General features: G+C 39.4%; 1 protein-coding gene across 1 annotated transcript in view; it reads left to right on the top strand.

Annotated features, from left to right (window-relative positions):
- The first annotated feature begins 2,617 nt into the window (after window positions 1-2,617).
- The window catches only part of LOC140949429 (uncharacterized), a 41,468-nt gene continuing 29,468 nt past the window's right edge, over window positions 2,618-14,617 (top strand). The window contains exon 1 of the mRNA XM_073398590.1: window positions 2,618-2,862. Coding sequence (XP_073254691.1) covers window positions 2,725-2,862 — 138 coding nt within the window. The 5' untranslated portion in view covers window positions 2,618-2,724. The remainder of the gene's footprint in view (window positions 2,863-14,617) is intronic.

The raw sequence follows: 14,617 nt of genomic DNA, 5'->3' as shown, positions 1-14,617 counted from the left end.
CTAAGATCATGTCCAACCCAGCTGGAATTAGCCCGTGTGTAGACCTCAATACCCGGTTTAATTTCAGTTACGGATCCGTCACCATGCTTTTAAATAAAGTGAGAACAATACTACCTTTTACGCCCTAATTTCATGTAATGTGTGAGTTTATCGCCAAAAATGATTTCTGAATATTAAATACTAAGTAACGATGGGAGAATATTCAAAATTGCAAGCAAAAAGATGGAGCTGATGGAGAGTTTTTCCGCTACTTTGCTGCTTGCTATCACCGTTTAAAATCTAATTTTATGCACTGTTTATTGTATGGATCAAAAACACAAAATTTCCCTTTTAATTTCTCTTTACGTGCCAAGCCACAACTATGCCACTGAGGATTACTGCTATAAGTTGTTGTAAACGTAATTGCTTTTCCTAATATGTCATCCCACCCCACACTATTTCGACAACTTTAAGCAACGAGAAATTCAACTCTGGAATACGGTGATGGAAATACGTTTCAGTCTATGCCCCTGCAAAGTTCTGTTTCATCCGGAAATTTATGATCTAGTTGCAACTGAAAAGACACTATTATTTCGCTTTAAAAATATGTTGTAGATGTATATATCTATATTATGATACATTTTTAATGCTCAAACTAATTAACACAAAGGGGACTATCATGAATATTTTTTTATGGCATGTCTGGCGGCGTGACTGTAGGAACACTGCAGCATCAGGATAAATGTAATTTTGCAAAATTTTCTTTTTGTAGGATTCGTTTAAATGCTTCAGTCTTTCTTTTCTCGTTTCTTTCCCTCATATTAGTCTGCTTTGTCTTCCTTTTTTTCATTTTCTTTTCAGTGATTCAGTAACAGTTATGAAGTTGAAACTGAAACAACTGCGTTTAAAATCTAATCTTTAACCTATGAAAGACTTTTCTTTTTACACGCTGTTGGTGTACAAAAAACAATCCCCACAAGAAAGCATCTAATATTAACAGGAGTCATCCTTTAAAAGTTTTGTTTTTTATTTTGCAACAGTCAGTAGCAAACACTGACCACCATAGTTTTATTGTCAAATGATTTTAGCAAGGTTTTGGCGGAGGCAAATTGGCTAAAACGTTTTCATTTTAACCATGGCCAGCTTTTTCGTGTCCGTTCTCGCAGTGTAAGGCTCCTCTTAATGAAACACCAAATGACTTGCACCAACTGACAATGATTCATTCATTTCTATTTATCTATTATTATCTCAATGAAATAAGTGCCTATAAAGTCCAATTATGTTATTTGCAAAGCAAAATTAAGTAGATTCGAGTGGCACTTTAAAGTGACAAACACTTTTCAGGCATTTTTCTGGGTTTTGCCTGATATTTCAATGTCACATGGTAGCCTCTCCTCTCTCCATAATGACTTAGAGCACATGCGAAGAATATGAGGATAATCATACCTAGAAAAGTGCTCTTTTTACCAAATGAGCTTGCCGACAAAGAACATGCATGCATGAGGGAATGATAAGAGACATTTCACTGATTTTTAACGAATTTAGAGTTGCTCCTTTGTGATTTATGTGCAATTTATACCTGGATTTTTGCGGAAAACCGAGTAAGCGAAAAATCAACTCATTCTACTACTTGGCACCTTAAAAAAATGAATAATCATTCAAAGGCCGATTTTAAGCCTTTACCTGACGTCGGGTAGTAAGTTAGTGGTCACTAGAAGCATTTCAACGACTCCAAATTTAAAATGATGCAAATGTTAGAACGTTTATTCAGTAATCCGACTCCGTGAAGTTTCAAACCGGTGTCATTTCAGTCTAGAAATTTTTAGGTTGCGTGAACTGCAGCCAAAAAGTGCCTGGTTAAGGCTTACTTATCAACTTAAATAGCCTAGCAAAATACTACTTTTTTCGCGTTCCGATTTATGACAGGATTTCGCATGGAATAGACAACAAACTGATTGAAACATCACTATCTTTTTATCTGCCAAAACCGGCCTAAATGGTTCAAAGCCAAGAGTCCGCTCAAAAAAACCTAGATCCAATTTTCCTGAGTCGAGGATTGGTTTTTCAAGGCAAAATCAGCTAAGCTAAACGCCGACCAAACGTTTTTATGGCTGGCACAGAATATTTTGGTGTAACACCTCAACCACGCGACCACATACCTGAGTTCTTCCTGTCAACATCATGCGAAAATCACACAATCACACACTTTCGCGGCACTGATACGATTGTCCACAACCACGCATAATCTTCTCACGTTTAACACAAGCTAAATATCATTAAATACTCCGGAAAACCTCAGCCTATTGGCAGATAGACAGCTCTTGACTTTTATCTTACACTCGTTTCATTCAAGTTCCCGGACTTACGGTCACACCTCTTGACCCGGATCAAAGTTCGCCTTCAATTTTGCTCTCGCCTAATTCATTTGACTACTGAAAGCTTGTTCCCGATGCCAAAGCTTTAGTGGTCACCTTAGAAAAGCGAGCAATATCGTACCTTTCTGTCTCAGCCCGGGTCAGAGTGATTGATCCTTATGTCTTTTGGGGCTTTTTTCTTATAACAATCTAACTACAGTTAGTTTCATCATGTTCAAGGGGCAAATCTACAACAAAGAATTGAATTATTTTTGTAGGTGGATGCCGACGGGTCCAGTTTATACCTCCAGAAAGTGGATATTATTTCAAGGACCACGTGTTGTTAAATCTTTCCATTGGAATATACGCATCGTGCGAGCATCGATGCGTCATGGAGAGTGAATGTGTATCGATCAATGTTGGTCCACCAATGAACGACAAAGTGATATGTGAGTTAAGTAACTCTGATCATTGGCATCACCCTAAAGATCTTCAACCAAGACACGGCTGGACATATAGAGGAACAGAGGTAATTGATTTCAAGGTCGTGTCGTGATGCTGTTTTTGCTAGCACGTATGGTGATATTTAACAATTATTGGACGAGGTTGAGCAAAATATCGTGATCTGTTAGTGGCGAGCAGATCAATTATTTGCCAAGCCGAAGACTAAGGCAAACAATAGGCCACTAAATGAGGCCAAATGCACAACCTTTCTTGTGACAATGAGTAATTTTGCATGAAAATGAAAAATCATTTCCATGTCAAAGTTGATACAGAGGCCCAGGGGAAATCGGAAATGGCCTATTCATTTTGATCTGGGAGACACTGGCAAATAACGCTATTTTGCGATAACCGAGTTCAATAACTGTTTTATCATTCGATCACCAAATTTGTTTTTTTAATATCTTCGGGAAGCGGAGCGATCTGCCATTTTTCACGCAAGAGCGATCGTAAGAAGGAGAAAGAACCGTGGTTTCGTTTACGCATGAGCAGAATATTATTTGTGCCCCGGGTACTGGAGTTTTGTTTATCGTATGCGACGAGAAGCTTCGTTGGGCAGGAGGCCGACACGTCTTCGGCCGAGACCGGAAACCGCGCATGAAAAGCCTATGGCAGCCAGTGTATATTATTTGTAAAGCCAAACACATTTAGACGACATTACGCATGTCTTTGAGCAGACTATTTTTTGTAGGCAGTTATTTGTAGGTCACGTGGTGGGCTTTCGGCCAATGAAAAGGAGGAAAATTTGCATCCAATGATAATAAGTTTAACGGTTATCAAAGGGGCTATGTCAAGCCATTTGCTATCTCTTTTAAAAGCTCAAACTTTTTTTCACTTCTACTGAATTCATAAAAAAATGCATCGCCAGATTACTATAATTAGGGAGCTTAAGCAACAACCACGGCGACGGCTACGAAAACGTCACTTAAAAAGTGAAATCGCGTTTCCTCAAACTTTATCGCGCTTCTTCCATCTGGTCTAATTCGTCAAATGTTGGCAAATGTTTTTGGAGTTGAATTCTAAAGGACTGCATCAAAGTTCAAGAAAAAAAGTTGTTGTCTTGTGTTCCCGTTCTCGATAAAACGTGACTTAATAAGGCATTTTCACGTTGTAGTCGGCTAAAAAATGTTCAAAACTGAAAGAGTGATGCGTGTGCAAAGTTGTTGTTTTGCTGATATAAACAATTATTCACTGAAGTGGAGGTGGTGAGTGGTGGTAAATGTCCCCCACTGGCCGCTGACACTGAGGTGAATAATTGTTTTAGTATATACGAAAGCAGTGAGATCATTGAGCACAAAATTAAAATGATGGATTTTTTAAAAACTCATTTACTGCTGCCAACGACAAAATTTGGCACGCAAATGTCATTTTTCCTTGCCGACAAATTACACTTTTCAAGGCACTTGTTTAGCTATTATGGGAAAATTTCTTTAAAAGGATTTATGAATTCTTTTTGTATTTGAAACCATTCTGTAAAGAACTAATAAATTTAGTTTTAAGATTACTTATGAACATGTCAGCTAAATAAAATAACCCAAGCTTCCGAACCGAATTTCGTCAATTTCCGGAGGGGCCCTTTAATGGAGGTTCTATTGTGCGTTACGAGTTTGGGGGGCTTTTGGAGGGGCTTATACATGATACTTATTTTCGGAATTTTACCGTATCCTTATGACATAGTTGGTCAAGCGTTCTTTTGCCCAGTTGTTTTAAACCCAGGCAGAAACACCAAACAGGATCTCAGCAAAAACTGGTCAGAAGATTATGCTGCAAAGCAGCTGCGGGACAGACCTCACCTTAGCTCAAATAATCGCGCCATTAGGCGGAGACATTAATCGGTTGCCTTGTCTCCTTCTTCCTTCCGGCAGGCGACAAAAAAACAGAACGCACACTGCAGCCCCCCAGACAAACCTTCTAAGGGCTTCGTCACGCGTTTCTTCCCTACACGACGAACGCTTGTCGAAGCCAAAGGGAAGTCTGCGTGGGTGGCTAAACACTGCTCTTTCAGCCTGAAAAGCACCGGGCTCGCAAAGCCGGCGGTGATGCAAGTTGTGTGGTATTCCTACAATAACAATCTATCTCCAAGACATTTTGGCTTTGTTACTTCTCTTTTCTCTCTCGTTGGAGCCAATTCACAACTGAATTCATTGCTACCCTAAGAGAAAACGTGTTCTCTTCTCACAGAATCTATGCTGCATCAATCCTTGCTGGAACAACGCCAAATGTCTCCTTGGGTTTACTGACAAGAAGTATCTTTGTGTATGTACATCGGGATACACAGGAGAGCACTGTGAAACAGGTATAGTGGAGAAACTGATTGTGACAGGTCATATTGCTGGTAACAATATGCAATGAATAACAAAGCCTTTAAACACCCCACTGAAGGGGAAACAAAAACAGGCTAATCAGTTTGTAGGGTGGGAATTTTAACATTAAACCTCGCCTGTTGATTCTTCTAGTAAATATAACAACGACAGCAATGATTTCCAATAAAATGCAAGTTGCACGAAGGCGCAGGTCAAAACAATAACAACTAGCTTCCAAGGTTAACTGGAAAAGCTTGATGTGCCCCCGTATAAATTACCTTTTGTGTCCTTTTGATTTGATAAACTGAACGGCGTCAAGCAGCGGAGGCCATGATTGCCTCCAAACTGTAATTTGTACAAAAACCCTTCCGGTATTGAAATTACGGACCGCATCAGCAATGGTTCACAGGTAACGACCAAGTGTGCAATCAACAACACGTTTACTTTGATGTAAAAAGTATCAGATTAACTTTTTTGCTCTTCATATGATTTAGATATCGATGAATGCAGCATCGGAAGCCATGATTGCCATCAAAATGCAAAATGTATAAATACCTCTGGACATTTTAATTGCAGCTGTCAAACAGGATTCACAGGAAATGGTCGTCTGTGTCAGGGTAAAAAAAAACCTTTTATTCCATAATCTGCTCTTTTGCCTCCATCTTGAAACTACTGGATTTATTTTTTCCTTGTTTTCCTTCTGTTACTCGCCGATCAGATATCGATGAATGCAGCAGCGGTAGCCATGATTGCCACCAAAATGCATTTTGCGTGATGCCAAGAACGCGGAACATTATTTTTTACAAGTGGAGGGACTCCTAGTAACTTACGAGAAAAAGGCTGAAGAGACACTCGTCATAGTTGTCTTTCCTTCGGAAAAAGTGGAGGGGAAGCTAACGCTTCATTGGCGATTTTACAACAACCGTCGACAAGAAAAAATGAGCATGTTAAGCATTTCAGTAGCAAACTTTGTAAACCATTATTTACTCCAAACGGCCACTGATCTGCGCAATGGAAGAAAAACGAAAAATTCATTTTCTTTTGTTTTTTGCTCCCTGTGTTATTCAGATATCGATGAATGCATCAACGGCAGCCATGATTGCCATCAGCATGCAATTTGTGTAAATGCCGCTGGACACTTTAATTGCAGTTGTCAGGCAGGATTCACAGGAAATGGCCGCCTTTGTCAGGGTAACAGTAGCCCACGTTCGATACATTAAAATTCTTATATGACTCAGGGGCTTTCTGGTCATTTTTCTTCATTAGATTTAGTTTTCTTTGTGCTTAAGGCCCTGTTTACAAGGAGGGAGGATAACCCTGGTGCTAGGGTTGCTCTAGCAAGAGGGTTACCCTAGCACTCGCATATTTCTTCTTTTTTTTACACGACGTGTTTACAAGGTAGGTACGGTTACCCTAGCGCTAGGGTAACCCTACCTGAGTGCTAGGGTTACCCTGGCAAGAGGTTTACCCTACCTGCCTTGTAAACGCTCAGCTAGGGATAACTCGCCTACCCGGGTAGTTCCGCCGTCATGCATGACCAGTAATCGTACCAATTTGAACGGTATTATCCAATTTCTGAGCTTAATTATAAACATCTGAATAATAAGTAGTTATTTTCTGTCTACGATGATAGTATTTTCCCTTTCTTCGTGAATTTAACGTGTTTTCCATAGAGAACTTCAACATTATTTCAAATTTTGTACCGTTACAAAGAATGCACGCATGACGTAACACGTCAGCAAAGCTTGTAAAGTTGACCCGGGTGACAGGGTAACCCTACCTGTGAAATTTGCTTGTAAACCAACCTCGTCCCCAGGGCGCTTTTCCCTGGCATTGGAGGCCGCCAGACCTCCAAAGCCAGGGAAAAGCGCCCTGGGGAGGAGGTTGCTTGTAAACCAGAGCTAACTTTAACCCGCTTGCTAGGGTAGTCCTAGCACAAGGGTAACCCTCTCTCCTTGTAAACAGGCCCTAAGTCTCTTATGGGAAATGCGAGACAATGAAGTCGTGAAATATTTGCAATTTTGACTCTAAACCTCGGAGTCGTGTCAGAATTTTAAAATATCGAACATGGGATAATGAAATCTTGGAGTTGTTATTTTTAGTATTTTATAGTTTTTGTGATCACGATCGTCTAGTTTACTTGGTTCAAAAATCCAACACAATGAAATAAATTGGAATTAGAAACTTCAGAAAAATTCAGGATTTGAGATAAAAAAAAATTAAAAAAAACCTGCGAACCTCTAAATCTTAAAAATGTCGTTGATGCAATGCGGATCTGTTGGAAAATAATGTTTCTAGAAGTTTTGGATAGAAACGCCCTAATTCGAAAAAAGCCGGTCAGGAACAAACTATCCAGTCTCCCCTAAGTAAATAGTAAGATTACGCAACAAATGAGGGAGCGAGATCGTCTAGCTAGGATAAACGATAAAGAGAACCGAGGATAACAATTGGTCTCTTAAATTCGTATAAACATAACAACTTTCTTTAATTTTCCAGACATGTTTCGACGGTACATCCGTCATCTTCAGTGTTACATATTTTGAAATCGCCGTTGAATTTAAAGCGCCCGCGATCTTAAAAAGTTCGTTACATTGCATTGCGTTGTCAATATTGCGTACTAAAACAAAAAACATTAACCTGACTCTCTCCCTGTAAAGAACTAAGCGTCACTCATTTAATTTTTTTTTTTGTTTTAGTACGAAATATTGACAACTCAATGTAACGAACTTTGTTAGATCGCGCGCTTTAAATTCAACGGCGATTTCAAAATATGTAACACTGAAGATGACGGATGTACCGTCGAATTATGTCTGGAAAATTAAAGAAAGTTGTCATGTTTATACGACTATCTATATTGTTGCAGCTGTCTAGACAAAATGAAATTATTATGCTAGAATCAACTTAAAAATGAGCGTGGCGATCCAAAGCAAGCGTGAAGAATTATCAATAGCATTCCAGGGCGTAATAATCAACAGCTTGTCTCTCTGAGGCATGATACTGTCAGTGAAATTGAGTTAGACAAACACACAGTTTCCATCCCCTCAATCCCCAGACTATCAAATATCTTTACAGAATTAAAGCCCATAAACCAATAGTAATCGTAATATTGGAACTAAGCCAAAAAGATTGCCCTTCCTCTGCCCAAAAGAGGGGTAAAGACGTGAAATTGTGAGACCGTCACGTCATTTAAAACTGAAATCAAATCCCAATGGCCTTTGGGTCACTGCTGGAGAATATATCTCATTGGTATTTTTTTAGATAGCATATATAAAATTTAAGTCAGATTCTGTTTATTTCTTTTAGAATATTTAATGGATAGAATATAGTCTACAGTTTACAATTTTCGTAGCGTTTAGTTTAGACTGTATAATTTGATATTTTGTCATTATTATTTTATTAGTTATATGTTTTGCACGCCCCTAATGGAAACCCAGCTTTTGTTGAGTTAGGCTAGAATGGCTACATAAAGTTTATCCTCACTCTCTTATCTTATCTTATCTTATAAAATAAAATACAAATACCTTTAACTCATAATGTGGACGTTTATCTTAAAACCATCAGGTTTACATTTTCTTGCTCTTTTCCCTATGTCCGATCCTATGCTACTTAGATACCGATGAATGCAACAACGGCAGCCACGATTGCCACCAAAATGCAACTTGTGTAAATACAGCTGGACACTTTAATTGCAAGTGTAAACCGGGTTTCACTGGAAACGGGCGAAATTGTTCAGGTAAAGTTTTCTTTTTTACATTTGTGGGATGACTCAAGGAGCGTCCCCCGCTTCCACTTCCCGAGAAAGCTTGCTGACAGGGGAACGCGAAACATTTTTCCAGTTGGAGGAACTAGTAGTAGACTATGTTGAAACTTAACCTCATTTTGGATTTCCCTTGGATTTCCCGCATACTAGTTTGGATTTCCTCCATACTAATTAAGTGCCTTCCTCCATATATAATGAAGTGGATAGGTTTACTAATGAGCGTCACTCTACAAAATAGGAACAATAGGCTTGCCTAGACTTGCCCGGGCTCTTTTAACCCCGATTGGATAGTAAACAATCTATTATGTGTTTGAAATAAAAGCGGGCTCTCCGTTCAGCATATTACTCTTGCAATCGGTTTGCTAAGGAAAAAAGTCTTACTACCACCAATATTTTTGAAAACATCGCTTCAAACATGCAAGTCGAATCGAGCGCTTCACCTGTGCTGACCGAAGATAAAGCCAGTTCCTTACCCGGTCAGTTCTGCCCGTTTCATCCCCGCTCAACGTTGGAATTAATAGAAAAAGCGCAAGGATTTTTGCTATGTGCACTGCCATCTTGTGCAAACGCTCTAGAATAAGAAGGTAACTGTTTATCGTTTTCAATCTCTTCACGTTTTTCAGGGGTGATAACATAACGTTGAAAAGGTACGTGTTTGCCTTCAATGTGTCTTTCATACAAAACCTTCAACACCCTGTAACTTTCGGGGTGATGCCCGTCCTCTCTCGCGTACTTGTAGTAAGCCTGACGCAGTACATCATCTTTCTCTAAACAAAGTGTAGCATCTGGGTTGTCTCGAGAGTCTTCTTTCATTTTTTGGACATAAAACTTGTACGATTCCCATACTTCATGCATCTATTCTCTGTATCTAAGCCCATGAAAGATGTTGGGACTTCCTAGACTGTTAAAACCGTTGTCACACATTTCAAAGCCTTTGTCACATTTGCGTGTATGGCGCCGGTGTTGGATAAATGCTTTCTGTTTAACCTCTTGGCGATGTTTTTCAAACTTCTCCTTTATCTCCCCATAATGTTGGAGTCTTGTGACCCGTGGCTGAGGTGAATACGAGAGCCGATCCTTGATACCATGGCTGGTCTATCCACAGGAAAAATCTACACTCTTTTTTGTAGCATGTCAGAAACATTCGATCCTGGCTCCAAGGCTGTTTACTTTTTCTCAATGCTAGCTTGTTAGAACAATCACAGACCAACTGAGCTGCATATTTTTTCACATCAGATTGTGTATGATTGCGCGATCCACTCTATGTCCTCTTTCCAATCTGAAGCAGGGGCAAACATAAAACACATTTTCTCGGGGCACTACGCATAGCAAAATCCTTGCGCGTTTTCTACCAATTCCAACTTTGAGCGGGGATGAAACGGGCAGAACCAGGGCGAATAAATGTTGGGCGGTGGAACGAGCGCTCCCTCTTCATTTAATGTGTGATACGGAGTAGGACTGGCACGAGCGCTCCTTCCGCGCTTCTGGTGCGCTTGAAGGCCGGCGAAATTTTCGTTTTTGCAAACCGGAAATCCTAATTTCTTTCTGTAATTTCAGGCTACAATGTTAAATAGATAAGTTCGTTTCATAACAATATCAATAAACAGTTTCATATGTTTGTCTCTGTATGCCTATAAGTCAAACTTGTTGGTCGTATAATGCCAAAATTTGAGTTTAATTTGAAAGTGTTGAATACCTCCTCCTTCCATTAAATATCACCCAATCGTCTTAAGCCGTTTCGTTTGCAAAAGCTTAACACTTCTTAACCTCAATTTTTACATATGTTAAAGGAGAATAAATTTTATATAACATAACAAAAAGTTAGATTGATGTATTTTGATATAGTGGTGTGGTACTGCTTCAAACTTTGCTTCTCGGGTGCAACACGCCATGGCGATTCGGGCAATGCGTCGCAATTCCCGCAACCGCTCGTAAACAAAATTTATTGAGGTTAGTTGTAAGGTTTTTTCTCCGTTTTTCTCTCTAAAACAAAACAAGGTAACAGTAAAAACTGAGGGGAAACTAATTTTGAAGTTTCGAAGAAACGGAAAGACGTATGAGATGTTTTTTTCAAAATTAAAAAGAAGGATGATGGTCATTGAAATTTGCATAATTTCACCTTGCACGAGCTTCACGCATTTATAAAATACACGTCATCTAGTAATGAAACACGATCTGCTGTCTTTTAGTTTTGCCATAGATGACATGGATGAGATTTTCCTCCGTGTTTTAGACAGAACTTAGTTGTTTTTGTTTGGAATAACATCGACGTTGGCGAGTAGTAGAACGAAAATATAATTCAGTGGTAGAGTCATGGAAGTAATAAGAGAAACCCTTTGAAAGAGATGTTTGTCTACTCCAATTAACCCTTCCGCAAAAAATTGCAACATTTGTCTCTCGGAGACAGCGTACTAGCACAAAGGAACGAGGAAGAAGTGCAAGAAAACAAATCAAACCGCCATAATTCAGTGACAGCGGCAGTGCCTAATGGACAAACCACATCGCAAGCCCTGACCGAAGTCGAAAACAAGCGACATTTCTAAGCAGAGTCCCAGTCCACTGCATCACACCTTTTTGCTCGGACGTGCTCGTTTCACCACCCAACCTTTATCCGCCCTGGGCAGAACTGGCCGGGTAAGGAACTGGCTTTATCTTCAGTCAGCACAGGTGAAGCGCTCGATTCGACTTGCATGTTTGAAGCGATGTTTTAGAAAATATTGGTGGTAATAAGACTTTTTTCCTTAGCAAACCGATTGCAAGAGTAATATGCTGAACGGAGAGCCCGCTTTTATTTTAAACATATAATAGATTGTTTACTATCCAATAGGGGTTAAAAGAGCCCGGGCAAGTCTAGGCAAGCCTATTGTTCCTATTGTAGTAGAGTGACGCTCATTAGTAAACCTATCCAGTTCATTATATATGGAGGAAGGCACTTAATTAGTATGGAGGAAATCCAAATTAGTATGCGGGAAATCCAAGGGAAATCCAAAATGAGGTTAAGTTTCAACATAGTCTACTACTTGTATTTCATCACGACGGCACGCGGGAAGCAATTTCTTTGACGGATTGAAAAAGTACTGTGGAGTAGCGAAGTGATGGAGCGAAAACCACCCATATCTTTTTAAAGCAGAAGTATTAAAAATATTCTTTATAAAGCTATCTAGATAGGTTAATTTTTTTTAGTGAAATATTGAAAAAGGAATGACCCGGAGGGAGGGGCCAGCTCTATTGTTTTCATGTGTTTGTCTGTGACTGATTCATCACTGCCAGTGTTACGTCACATACTAACGGGCGAGTGCCAGTCGGGTCGCATGTGCAAATTTGAACGGGACACCGAATTCATTCGAACCAGAGAGGTCGGGGAAAAAATAAAAACCTAGGCAAATAGACCATAAGTGCATGAGCTTTGTCGTTGCTTTTACATCTGCTTGTGTAAACCGTCTTGGTATGTGGTGTCCGTAATCGTGTAATTCTTTTTTTTTTAATTTGTGTCGCGGCGGTGTTTACGGGACCAGCAAGTGCATAAAATTGGTAACGTCTAGAGTCTCCAGAAAAGGAGGTTCGATTCAGAGGTCACACACGTTTATATTCCATATATTCTTCGCTGATTAAATCGACCATACTTCTAATCAATCCCTTCGAGTGTTGGCCTCTGTTTATTTCTCAATTCTCCATCAAATTCAGTACAGCTTGTTTGGTTGATTTTCTACAACGATCAGCCCTTTGAACCCGAAATAACTCGCCTATAAAAGTGACGGGAGTGCTCGTCGAAAATTTCCTGATTGAAAGCTTTTAAAACTTAAGCTTAAATGCAATCATTGACAATCTTTTCTGAAAAGTAGAAAACTAGCGCGACAAAATTCAGTGAAAAACGACAGAATCTAGATTCAGACATCAAAAATGGAAAACAAAACTACAAATAGTGTATAGCTGCCGTAAGGCGACTTCTTTTACCGATCAGCGCAAACAATAGACGAACAAGTTTATTCCGATTTGAGTACTCGAGGGTTACAACAATAAGCAAGATGGTAGACTATTGACCCCAAAGACTCGACTGCCATTAGGGCCGATGTACCGTAATTTGCTGTATTTGATGTGTTAATTGAGTTCAGTAGGAAAAAAATAAAAATGTAATTCACCGGCCTTGGTCGATCCGTATTTGGAGAAACTGCCCGAGGTCTTGAGTACCTACCTGGGCCGTAGGCCGAGGGAGGTACTCAGACCGTGGGCACAGTTTTTCCCAATACGGATCGACCAAGGCCGGTGAATAACATTTTTATTTTTTTCCTACTGACATTTAAAAGTTTCTGGAAAATTTTACTTCAGCCTCCAACCTATGTACGTTGGAGTAGAACGCGTTCGTGTTGATGAAGCGCGGGATCGATTGCAAACCAAAACAAAACATACAACGTGATTTTTAGCTTGTAATTAATATCATCACAATTCAACTCTGAGCTCTTTCAGAATAAAGAAAGGCTTTTGTGTCTTGGTAGACAATTCATAATCTGAGTGTCAAACAAAGACAAAAGAATTTACGAACTTGATATTAAAAGCCACAGGAAAAAAAAAAACAGCAAAGATTTTCTTCGCCTAAATAATTACTTTAGGATGGAAACTGCACACGGCTTTATAAAAGGAGCTAATTACAGATACCAATATTAAGGTTTTGACTATAAATAAATAAAAATTATTAGCTTTAAAAAAGTAAAATGAAAGCAACAAAAAGGATTCCTAACCTAACTGGTAACTTCTTAATCCTAACCTAACTTAACCTAACCCTAACCCCGGCCCTAACCCTAACTCGAGCTTTCCTTCCATGATTGCCACGAAAACCCTCCTCTTAATGGTCATGGGACTTGCAGGAAGTCAAAATGGTGGGAGAGCGAAAAATTGTCGAGTCCTGGCTCGAAGTCCTGGTTCGAGTCCTAGCTCGGTATATTGGCATCCTCATTGAAAGCTATTAAAACTTAAGCTTAAATGCAATCATTGACAACCTTTTCTGAAAAGTAGAAAACTAGCCAGACAAAATTCAGTGGAAAACGACAGAATCTAGATTCCGACATCAAAAATGGAAAACAAAACTACAAATAGTGTATAGCTGCCGTAAGGCGACTTCTTTTACCGATCAGCGCAAACAATAGACGCACAAGTTTATTCCGATTGGAGTCCTCGAGAGTTTCAGCAATAAACAAGATGGTAGTTTATTGACCTCAAAGACATGACTGACATTAGGTCCGTTGTACCGTAATTTGCTGTATTTGATGTGTTAATTGAGTTGTGCTGTGTTGTGGTTTAAACTGAAACACAAGGTGAAAATAAAACTTCGGAAATACTGCGAGCGCAAAAGAAACACAGCAAAAATGAAATACAGCAAACGAATGGACAACGCACTTACATTGTTTTGGCGTAAAACTTCTGACCGTAAAAGAAATACTCCTGATAGGAAACTACTACTTAGTGCTCTTGAAGAAACAATAGGGCCATTTATACGAGGAAAAATAAGACCTGTCTTAAATAAGACGCGAGCTGTACCATTTATACGAGCATGTCTTATCTAATAAGACGCGTCTTAGCTAAGCCGCGTCTTATTTTAGACGAAATGTGCCGTTTATAGGGAAAGTTCCCGTCTTATGTAAGACGCGTCTTATTTTTCCTCGTATAAATGGTCCTAATGTTGAAATAAAAGCTGAACTGAAAATGCTAGATGGAGCAAGGTCACC

Source organism: Porites lutea, chromosome 10 (assembly GCF_958299795.1).
Source record: "Porites lutea chromosome 10, jaPorLute2.1, whole genome shotgun sequence".
Classification (NCBI taxonomy): domain Eukaryota; kingdom Metazoa; phylum Cnidaria; class Anthozoa; order Scleractinia; family Poritidae; genus Porites; species Porites lutea.
This window is presented reverse-complemented; position numbering and strand designations above follow the sequence as displayed.